Here is an 11,860-nt window from a genome sequence, read left to right as displayed (position 1 = left end):
AAATATTTTAGTCTCATGCTGAAGTCTAAGTAATTCACCTTAAAAGTCATTGGTACCTTTGTTAAGTATTGTGGTACTTTGTTAAGTAATTTTACAGTCTAGTTTGATACATTAGGAGACTTACCTGGATCCATGGCAGGAGGATCTGGAACCCAGCTGGGAGGAGCTATTGGAGGAGAAACTGGATCCTGGTGATCACTTGATGAAGCACCAGCTTCATGTCTGCCCAATCCAGCAGCTCTCAAGGATCTTCTCATCATTTCTCTTAATCTCAAACTGAATACAAAAATGAGGCAAAAATGCTATTTCATTTTCATTCATAATTACACAGAACATTAAAGCAAAGTTACACACTAAAAAAGGAAACCAAATTTATATAGTAGTCTTCAGCATAGAGAAAAAACGAGCAAAGAGGTATTTTTCATTCCATTTTGTCACAACAGAATATACTGGCCTTTGAAGAACAGTCAACTAACACTGAATCAAGACATATTTGAGTCCAGAACACATCTAGTCCTCCTCCTCCTCAGTCTTTCCCTGGTCACTCCAGCACACCCTTTTGCAAGAAGCAGCAGCTGATGGGCATTACCAAAACTATATACCTCAAACTTGTTGCCAGGGGAGTTAAGCTTGCAAAGGGATTTGTTGTCATTGTTGTTTAAATATAACTTCAAAAAGAGAGGTTTATGAAGAAATAGAAAGGGACTTGAAAAATTTATCATTTGAAAGGAGTAATTTGTTTAAAAGTATGCAATGTGAAAGAACTGCTTTACTGAGGATGGTCATAAAACAATTTTAAGAAATTCTGTATCACCATACTGGAGGGAAAGGTGGTAGGAATAACGTAGAAGCAGAAGAGCTCTGTGTGATACCAGCAAAGAAGTATAAACTCAAAGGTGTGTTTCGAGGTTTTGTTTGTTTAAATGCACTTCCTCTTAAATAAGTCAGGCCTCCTAGAGAACATAGTGGGGGAACTTCAACCCTTACCTCCTGTACCAAAAAGATGATGGGGAAGAAAACTGTAGCTTAGAAAGGACAAAGACATTTCACATGAATTGCTTCAACTACAGAGCTAAGTACAAAAATTAAACAACATCCTCATCCAGAGAGCACTGAACTGATGAGAACTCAGTACAGATACCTTTATGTTCTGTTGACATTAAAACCACTCCATTACTGTCAACACTGGAACTTATCACCAAATTTCCTTTCCCCCTGCCTACAGAGATGTATTTCCATTTTACACCTGAGGAGTGAACCCCACCAACCCTAGAAAACCAAAGTAATTTAGAAACATTCCACTGTTGCTGGCCATGCCAGAAGATGCTCAAAAAAATAAAATAAAATAAAATAAAAATAATAATAATAAAAAAAATCACCAGAGCCCCTGTTTGCTGCTTGAAGAAGTGAAATCTGATTTTAAACTAGCAATGGAACCCATTCTTAAATTTGACTGAAGGAACAAATTAAGAGAACTTGGTAATTAATACTGAAATTAGCAGATAGAAAACAAAAAAAAGTTAGTCAGTTTACCTTCTGCTGCTTGACGACCCTGCCCGATTTCCCGGGCCATTACTTGACACAACTGAGATTGCATTTGCAATAGCTTCAACAGCTGACAGCCTTTCAGCAAATGTGTTCCTTTCAGAGCGCTCTGCTTCTGAAAATTAAGAAAAACTTTGGTGCCAAAACCTCATTTAGGAATAATTCATCACATCTGGACTCATAAACAGTCCTCAAATAGGAACCCTTGAGAGTGACCCCTCAAGCTATACATACATACATACATGTATATATAAAACAGTTCTTTTCAGAGATATTCCACCTATCCTTGGTTCCAGTGTAAACTAACTGAATTTTAGCTATTCTGTTTATGATGAAGCTAGTGTTCATTTTTGAAAATCCATCAACAGTAAATGCCCTGGTTTTAAGTCTAATTAGCTGTTTTGCTGCCTTATGAAATCTGCCCTAAGTCTCTAGAAAAACTCAGTTTATAGACATTCAGTAAAGATATTAAAATTTAATATCAGAACTCTAACAATTTAACTTGCTTTGGACGCGTTGTTTGGATCTGTCTTTTCAAAGATCCTTTCTACTGACTACACCGAGCAAGTATCAAACCACAGAACAACAAAGCAACCTTTCTCTAGCTTTGCGTGTCTGGGCCCAATTTTTCTGCAATTCCTTTATCCAGCTCCATGGGAGCTATGATTAAACTAGGAATAGGATCTCAGAACAAAAAAAAGATTTATCCATGCCCTCAATATTCCTCTTCTGGCATTTAAGGAGGAAGCCACGTGAAGAGTGAAGGATCTCAGACAAGCACCAGGTAGGAAGGGGCAATTGTTAAGGAACATCATATCTAGAGTCTTGAACTGAACACGTTACTCCTAAATCAATCTTCTTTGCAGTTTAACTTACAGACAGTAATATTAGTCACCACTGCCCTCCAGATGATGCATAGAAAATAAGCTTGTCCTCCTATCAATTGCTAGCAGTTGCAGTGGAAGGTGAATGTGCTTTGAATCTATAGTTATGAATCCCCTTTTAAAAACAGCTTTTGTGAGGGGAAAGAGAGAGGCAGAGGGGTGTTAGACTATCAGGTTCACATTTTTCAATTTTTTCTGTTTTTTGAAAAGGTAAATTACATCCAAATGAAGTTACTCAAAGAATGTCAAGGTTGCAAAGACAAGCACTCAAATTAGAAAAAGTCAGATTAAGTTTGCCCATGCATCCTTATGTCAGCTTCCTCGTGTGCTTATAGTAAAACACAATCTTCAGTTACATGGTTGGTTGGATTTTGTTTGTTGTTTTGTTTTTTGTTTTATTTTTTTCAACAAGACCCCTGCCTCAATCAGTGCACAGGATGGACGACACGCTAAAGATGAAGGGTTGTATGATAAGCAAGCTGTTTGTGCTGCAAAAGTTGTAAGGTGTGTAGCAATGCCGCAAGTGCCTGGAAGGGAGAGGGGGAAACATTGTCTTGTGTTTAATGCCACTAAACATCACTCAGGAGAACTGGATCCTATTTCTGCCACATCTAACAGCACACAGAACTTTGTGAAACAAGCTTTTACAGATGATCATGATACATTTTACTCATTTTTGGACACTAAACAGGTGCCTGACTCACAGAAATGGTTGACATTCACAGAACAACTAAAGTTACTATTAACTCAGCTCTGGAATAAAGTGTTTTGAAACATCTACTCAAAAAATGAGATCAGACCCTAGACTTCTCAAACAGAACTCTCAAAATTAGCTAATACTTTTGAATACATAAAAACTTCAAGCTACAATACCCTCAAGAGATGAGCAAGCTGTAGCATCATCCTCATTTTATAAATAGGGATATGAGGAACAGTTAAGGACTACAAATGACTAAAATTCAATGACAGCATCATACAAAATCCCACAAGGAAATTTATTCATTATTCATTGCAGGGTGTGTATGGTGTGCAATAAGTAAGGAATGGGGCCACACACTGAATGATGAGGATAAAAAGAAATATTGAATAGCTACCCATTCGGTGAGCACCGTCCATCTTGTGCACTGAATGAGGTAGTCCTGTGAAAAAAATAGTATGACGGTGTAATTAAAGACCATATCACAATGCATACCCATGTATAGCACATGGGTAAACTTAATTCTGGTAATTCCTAATATCTGAGTGCCTGACTTAGCAACCTTGTTGTTCTGTTAACATACTTTTCACATAATAGTATTTAATAGACATTTTAAACAGTGTCAGTGCCCAGCTTAACAAACTATTTGTTCATATTTCTCAATACGTATTGCAAGAAAACATTTCTTAATGGAGGCATTAATGAGAACCCTCGAAAAATATTAAATACTCTGTTAAAAAATTACTATTGACATAAAGGGGAAAAATATTTGTTTTCATCTAGAATTAATATGTGGATGTGAAAAGTTTGTCTCTTACAATCAATAAAGTCAGCCTAGAATTGATAAGTACTGAATTCCTATAAACCCTTGTGATAGTTTAAAAAAAAAAAAAAAAAAAAAAAAAAAAAAAAAATTGTCCCAGCACCTTTGAAAGGTTAGGACACATTTTAGGTGCTAAATTTTAAGATACCCATACCTGAAGAATGCAGTCTTTATTTAAAAAATTTTTGAAAGTGCATAAAAAGTTTATTTTCAAATTATTTTCATGACATTGTTGAGCTCACCCTCTTCCTCTTTTGTTTCTTTGTTGCTGGTTGGAAAGCATACAGATACACAAGCATGCAGAATATTGCGGTTTCCATCGCATCTGTGGCCGAGGAACGTCTGCAGCACTTGTGGATTCTGATCCAAGACAACTGCTTGTTCAAGATTCATCAGGTATTGTCTGCAAGCCTCATAGTCGCATCGGAGAATATGCTGCATTAAAGTTTGTTTCTGTGCTCAAAAGAATAAAATAATTTAACAAATGAAAATACAGATTGTAGATATACAAGTATCTTAAGTACTTCTTTTAAAAAGGAATAGAATGGTCTAAATCTAGGACATCCTCTGGCAGTCAGTGCAGGAGCTGTTGACAATAAACATCATCTCAATTATCCCACTGTTAAAAACAGAAAATGGCATTCAGACACTACCAAGCTGAGGAAAGGACATGCTTAAACAGCAGAAGCTATCAGGCTCACAAGAGTATGCCTTCGGCCTCACAGTTTGGTTTGTAAGACAGATTTCAAATTTCATGGCTACATATAAAATGGGAAGAATGGTGCAATTGGAAAAGTAAGGTGTCTATATTAAGCAGGTTTACATATTTATTTTAAACAAATGATATGCATGCTGGGAAGTGAAGGAATAAAAGCTCCCAGACCCTCCTCAGGTCTGTGAGGCTCACCCCATATAACAAGCTTTTCCACAGGGGTTGAATACTCCACTGTGAAATCAACCTCAGTCTAATAGGTACACAATACCTCCTGGTGGCAGCATAGCACAGAGCAGATGTAACTAAGCTGCATCAAATCACTGACTGATTTATACAAGCACTGTACATAAATTCACAGCAGAACTGCCCATACAGCACCACAGATGACTACAGAACTTTAGGGCCAATTCAAGTGAAAACTGTTTGTTTCACACTCCGCATTTTCTGATTTATGGTCCTAATATAAGGTACCAAAAAAAAGAAAAAGACATATGTACTGCATATGTCACAACAAGAAAAACTGGTTGTTGTACCCCTCAGAAAATCTGTACACTCCTAAAACTTAAATAAAATTATACACTGGTAGTACACACATGAAGGTGACAGTTTAAAAAGTAATATCTAAAAATAATATTAGTTAAAAGCGTGATCAAGTTTCACACTGAAGCTGTGTCACCAAAACGTATCTTTCACTTTACTACATACATTTGTTTGTACTTTCATGTTTATAAGAGATTCTTCAGCTGGCATTAAAGTAGTATAAATACAAATTCTAAACACTAAGCTGTTTTAAGCATCATTTTATAAAAGCACACAGCAAATGAGCACATCATGACGTATTAAAGAAAGTATTTTACCTCAACAGCCATAATGATTATAGCAGCTTTCTTCTTGATGGTCGAGTTAGCAGGAAGATTTGTTAAGGAATGAACACCCATTCCGAGACTACTAATAGGTGGAAGATCAAGCCAGTCAGGGTCTCTTATCCCACCCATGCAGTCTTTTGCCATTGGATAGATAGTACCATTTCCATCTCTAAGAATAATAGGAGATTCCTACAATTGGGGAAAAAAGTTTTAACATTTATCTCCACAGTTCATAAATATTACCCTTCCCAAAAGGTCCACTTCTGCTCGACTGCCTGCAAGGAGTCCAGTTTACCCAAAATTCTTGTTTACACCTTTGTCTCCTATCCTTACAAGTTGCACAGTATAAGATAGTAGATTCCCTTTCTCAAGTGCCTGGAACACACTTAATGTAGTAAATACTTTTAAAAGAAGTGTCTTTATGACACACATCTCTAACGAAATATCAATAATGGTGGTTTACTGAAATACATCAACAGAAACCTGAAAATATAAAATGAAACCTACAAGCTGAATTCCTTTGCCAAAAATGTTTCCTTCAAACTATTACAAGCAAAGAATATTGTTTATATGGAAGTTAATAAAATGATTTTGATATTTGTTCTAAACCCTCCTCATGTATGTCTGCACTGTGAAATCAGCTGCACAATCAGATAAAATAGGATGCTTAAGACTAGACAGTAGAGAGAACTGCACACAAACTCAATATGATTTTTAATATCAAATGCAGATTTTTTGGGAACATTTCCATTTGTTTTCAAGTGGGTCAGATGAATAGCCACTCTCTTCCAAAACAAAGTTAGATAGCAAGCTTACAATAACACAGGAACTACTCTGTCATTTTTTTTTGTCCAAGGACCAAGAAGGACCTCGAATAAGATGTGCTCTAGCAGCAAAGGCAGCCAGTGGTCTCCTGGGTTGCCTTAGGAAAAGTGTTGCCAGCAGGTCAAGGGAGGCAATTCTTCCCCTCTGCTCAGCCCTGATGAGGCCACACCTGGAGTACTGGGTCCAGTGCTGGGCTCCAGAGTACGAAAGAGACAGAGAGCTACTGGTGTGAGTCCAGCAAAGGGCTACTAAAATGATTAAGGGCCTGGAGCATCTCTCATATGAGGAAAGGCTGAGAGAGCTTGGAGAAGAGAAAGCTCGGGGTGGGGGGGGGGGGGAAATCTTATCATTGTGTATAATATCTGAAGGGAGGCTGTAAAGAAGATGGAACTAGACTCTTCTCATGGTGCCCAGTGACAGGACAAGAGGCAACAGGCACAAACAAACACAGTACGTTCCATATGAATATGAGGAAAAACTCCTTTACTGTCAGGGTGACTGAGCACCGGAGCAGGTTGCCCAGAGAGGTTTTGGAGTCTCCATCTTGAAGATATTCAAAATCTGACTGGATTAGGTCCTGGGAAACCTGCTCTAGCTGACCCTGCTTAAGGACAGGGGTTGGGCAAGGTGTTTCTCCAAAGGTCCCTTCCAACCTCAACCATTCTGTGATTCCCCACCCCCTCTTCCAAAATATTAATGGTAGCAGCAAGTCTTTCACAACCCATTTAAAGAACTATTTTTTGGCAGTCTTTGGAAAAGCCTCACAAAAGCTGTGCCATGCCATTTGAAGACGAAGGAAGTGAAACACAGTGAGGTTAAATGACTGAGATGCAAAACAAACCTGTCCAGCTGTAAAAATGGCAACACTTCTCTCATTCTGACCCAGGAACGCAATGCTGCTAGTAGGGAAATTATTTTCCTGTTCAGCCTTTCCTGTAGCAAGGTCAAATATACAGTATCGAACCCAGTTCCCAGTTTTCAGGACAGCATGCACTCCTTCAAAAATACATGAAGAGAAAGGTTAATCCCTTTGCTGATGGCATTCAGTAAAAGAACTCCTAACTATTGTACCTTTAAGGATTTATTAATATCAGTGAAAATAACTACTTTTGTTAGTTTGACAGTTGTAGTTTTCCACTAGAGAGGAAAGCAGGTAATAAAGAACACAACAAAATATCTTAAAGGTAAAGTCCTACTTACCTTTTGAATCTACATTTACTGCTAGAATCTCTGTTTTTTCAGGAATACACAGCTTTTTAGGTGTCCTTTGAAAACAGTCAGGAACTTTTGGAGTTCCACCAGTTTTTACTACCTAAAAACATATGTAAAATTTTAATAGGCAGTTTGCACATAGTGCTAACACTCCAAAATACTGTGAAACTCTTGAGAAAACAAGCAAAGACATACCTGCAGTTCATCTATTCTGAGCAGCCTACAATCTTGGAGAAGAGAGGAAGGATCAGGATCCGAATTAGAACTGCTCTGACAGCTTGCATTACTGGAGGTGCCCGGAAATTTCACAGCAACGTAAGCACCATCCACTTTTAGCACCTACAAGCAGAACACAATACAGTTTTACTAAAAGCTTTGAAAAGAGACTGAAAATAGCTTAGACTGATTTGCTTCAAAATAACCCAGACCTTTGTCAGGAAAAAATAAAGTTTACAAAAACCAGTGATAAAATTCTACAGCTCTTGATTAGTAGCCTTGTTACTTTTGCTGATATCACTGAACACTTAGAAATGCAGATTTCTTAATGACTTCATGGAATCTCGAATCTGATCAAAGGTCTCTCCAATTCAACACCCTACCTCCAACAGGAATCTACAACAACTGCTAGAGAAGCTCATACTGATACTTCCCTGGTATATCTTTCCAGCTTTCACCTACGGGAAACTGCAGGACAGCTTTACATTTAACAGCCTGGATAGACTCTGCTTTTGTCTGATCGCTTTTTGAAGTAAACGCTATTCTTGTGGCAATGAATTCCAAACATTAGCTAACCATTCAACTAGAAAAAAAAATCTACACTGAGCTTCTTACTTTATTAGGTGCCTATTAGTTCTTGTATTACAAGAAACATGAAATCATTTTTAAGCCTCTGTTGCAGTCTTAATGCTCATTCCTCAAGATGAGAATGCACAGACTATTGTTTTATGGGTTCATTACCTATTCCTTACATTCGATGAAGTTCTCCACTCAATCCCCTAGGATCAAAGGATACAGACACTATCCAGAAATATCTCATGTGTGTCTTTCCCCCCTCAAAATGGAAATGAAGTTTTTCAATCCTACATTCACAGTCACTTCTGAGATTGCAAGCATCTCTAAAGAGTTGCTGTCAAGCATATCTAATCAGAACTGTCAAAATATGTCTCCTTGATATAGAAACATCTTACCATATCACCAAATAGCAAGGCCCTTTGAGGTACCAGTTAACACCATAACTTTCTCAAAAGGTAAACAAAGCTAATGGGGGTGAAGGGGAAAGATGATGTTTTAATTTTGAGAAGGAATAAGATATTATGCTCTCAAGTCTTGGTCAAAACTAGGTAAAAAGTAACCATCAACCTTGGTCAGGCCGTCATTTCTCAATAATTTCTAAAGAAAAAGAAATAAGCAATATTAAAGATTTAGATGTAACAAACTTTCTGTTTCAAAGGTCTCCCATAATAAAAAGCAAGTCTTAAGTCTTCAAGATATTATAGGTAACAAATATTCAGAGGTTTCCATGTTTTCTCCCAAGTTTTCCAGCTAGCTGCAGCCTCTCAAGTCCTCTAGAGAAAGGATGTACTGACAGATGCAAAGGTTATTAGCTGATTTTTGTAAAGGAAACAATACTGTAGATGGAGTCAGAGCACTTGCTCCCCACACCTGTCACTAGGATCTCTGCTGCTAGAGTAAAGTTTCAATGTATCACCAACAGCTGAACGAATACTGCCTAAAAGTTTCAAAATTCAGACCTAGCCAGAAGATTCATGAACATAAACTCTGATCTAGAATAAACAAAGACAGATTTGTATTGAGGTTTACAAGAAAACATTCCAGAGAAAAATCATGATTTGGTCAAAATAATCCAATCAAGGTACAATCGATTTTTTTTCCCTCAAGGCTGTCAGACTAATTTGTAAGCCTGTGATCACATGTTGATGGTTCAACCACAACTCCTGATCTGACGTGCAGAAATTTCTTTAAAGTGACTAAAAGCTGCTGGAGAAGCCTTTTAAATCTGGGTCTCTTCTGAAAACAGCTGATTCTAAATGGTCAATGTCTAACAGGACTTATGAAATCTCCTTTGTAAAGCTTCAAGTTGATAAACACGTTGGGGGGGGAGGGCAGGAAGGAGGAAAAAAACAACACTTATCTCTATAGTTCAAAGTTTTTTCTACATGCTTTCTGGCTGCTGTTAGTGTCACCACCTACATCACTTATCACATGTTCAAAGAAATGCTGACAGAATTTAAGGGCTGGAACCCTACCATGACTCTTTTAAGATGCACATGCTAGAATTGGTTTCATTTGTGGTTAAAGGGAAAAAAGGGGAAAAAAAAAAAGATGAAAGAAAAAGAAAAGCCAATCATTTAGAGTTGATCTTGAAAAACTGCAAAATAGGTTTATTAAGATTTTTTTTTTTTTTAAGAAGAAATCCATGTCTTCACATGACAATCAAAATGAAGTTGTTTAGTTAAACGGTTACTACTGCAGTTACTGGTTGTTATGCAAAAAGAAATACAAATAAACTCTCCACTGATGTGGCAAGCAACGAGGAACTTAAATGGAAATTTGATAGCAACTGCAGAGAACACAGACTCAAAGGCAAAGATGTACTGTAATGGGCTGTCACTAAACAAGATAAATGAGCAGCATTAACATTCCTCTAACTGAAATGAACCGCAAGTCTGACTTCACTGAAAAACACTAACAAGAATAAAATACAACACAGAGCTTAAAGGATTTGGACACATCAGCTTATAGAACCCATGTGCTCACACTGTTCATATTGCTAATGCAACTTTTCACCATCTGTGCACTTTCTAAAAATTTCAATTAGAAACAAGCATTTTACACAACTATATACACAAACATCTGCCTTGCAAGGACCAAACTAAAAAAATTGAATCAAACAAATGGAGAAAAAAAAAGTAACACCAAAAGGAAAGTTTAAGTCAGTTCTTCCAAAAGCAAAATATCTTTTTACAGCATTTTTAATTACAGTATAACTGGATCTGCTCTTTCATTTTAATGGAAGAAAAAACATTGATAAATGTAAATAACTGAAAGATAAGCATATTCATTATTTCTTCTACCTTTACTATCCGTTCATTGCCATATTCCTTTAAAGCATTATGCAAAAGCAAAATTAAAAAAAAAAAAGTCACACTGATGGGCAGAAAGCTTTCAACAAAAGTTCTTTCCTCAAAATCAAATGGAGACAGGTCCTGAGCCCTGCTTCTGCTCTACCGTCTCCTCTTAGGGTTGTCTAAAATTACATTAATGATAGACTAAGTATCCTCTAAAAACAAGGAAGATGACTACTAACATTTGAACCTTTTTAAATTAAACTTGTTTAGATCTCTTGATAAAAATTTTTCCCTCTCCAGAATCACCGTATTTCCTCTCAAGACATGGCAGCAGAAGACCAAGAAAAATGTATGTTCACTTTCTTATCTAATCTTCTGCTTGCTGGAATGGAAATAATTTTAATATCTGAAAACGTTTCTACCTCTACTCTCAAAGTAGAATGAGCATTTCCAAAGAAATATTGACAATCTTAAAAAGTATTCAGCTTCAAAGGATAAAAAACAGAGTCCTACAAGAGATTAGATAGCTTTTCTAGCACTGTGTCTGCCTTGAACATTTTCAAGTCATCCTTCTGATTGGAGTGCTTCAAACTCAGACAGAAATGAAAACAAAAATAAAAAGTTCAAGAGACTGACTGAAACAATATAATCCAAAGTACAAGTTAAGGAACATAAACCATTCAATCCAACTCGTGTTAAACAAAATCCATAGGACCGGATAAGGTTTCCAGGCATAGGAACTTCAAAATTGATAATATATGGAAGTCTCACCTGATCCAGGATAACTTTGATGAACAGAAGCAGTTTGGGGAGGCCTTGGACACTGCCAATGGAAAGCCTCAGACCAAAACGAACCGCAGCTGCCAAAGAACAAGAAAAAAGCAGCTCCAACCCAGGTCCCCTACCCTTTTTTCTAACAGTGGTTCCAGATACCATTTTTAAGTCATTCCAGAACAAGAAATCCAGAAGCTAATGTCAGTAAGTAGATATCCCAAAGTGCGTGGGACAGAGACAACCATCTTATATTCCTTTGGTATCAGCGAACATTAACGAAGGCTTATTTCAGCCTATGCCTTTCCTAAGCTACACTGGAAGATGATGATTCCATCAGATTTCTCAGACCAGCAGGCCTGTTTGTACCAATGCAGACAACAGAAGATACAAGTGCCAGGCTTTTCCACTCCATCAGTCTTTCATTTGGTGG

General features: G+C 37.2%; 1 protein-coding gene across 1 annotated transcript in view; it reads right to left on the bottom strand.

Annotated features, from left to right (window-relative positions):
• UBR5 (ubiquitin protein ligase E3 component n-recognin 5) overlaps positions 1 to 11,860 on the bottom strand; it is a 92,000-nt gene that overhangs the window by 30,689 nt on the left and 49,451 nt on the right. The window contains exons 17-24 of the mRNA XM_026119653.2: positions 7,763 to 7,906; positions 7,556 to 7,667; positions 7,197 to 7,351; positions 5,522 to 5,719; positions 4,192 to 4,402; positions 3,524 to 3,568; positions 1,534 to 1,660; positions 125 to 276 (exon numbers count right to left, since the gene is read on the bottom strand). Of these exons, the coding sequence (XP_025975438.1) occupies positions 125 to 276; positions 1,534 to 1,660; positions 3,524 to 3,568; positions 4,192 to 4,402; positions 5,522 to 5,719; positions 7,197 to 7,351; positions 7,556 to 7,667; positions 7,763 to 7,906 (1,144 nt within the window). The remainder of the gene's footprint in view (positions 1 to 124; positions 277 to 1,533; positions 1,661 to 3,523; positions 3,569 to 4,191; positions 4,403 to 5,521; positions 5,720 to 7,196; positions 7,352 to 7,555; positions 7,668 to 7,762; positions 7,907 to 11,860) is intronic.

The sequence above is a fragment of the Dromaius novaehollandiae genome, chromosome 2 (genome assembly GCF_036370855.1).
Source record: "Dromaius novaehollandiae isolate bDroNov1 chromosome 2, bDroNov1.hap1, whole genome shotgun sequence".
Lineage (NCBI taxonomy): Eukaryota > Metazoa > Chordata > Aves > Casuariiformes > Dromaiidae > Dromaius > Dromaius novaehollandiae.
Note: the sequence above shows the minus strand (reverse complement) of the source record. Positions and strands in the feature narration are given on the sequence as shown.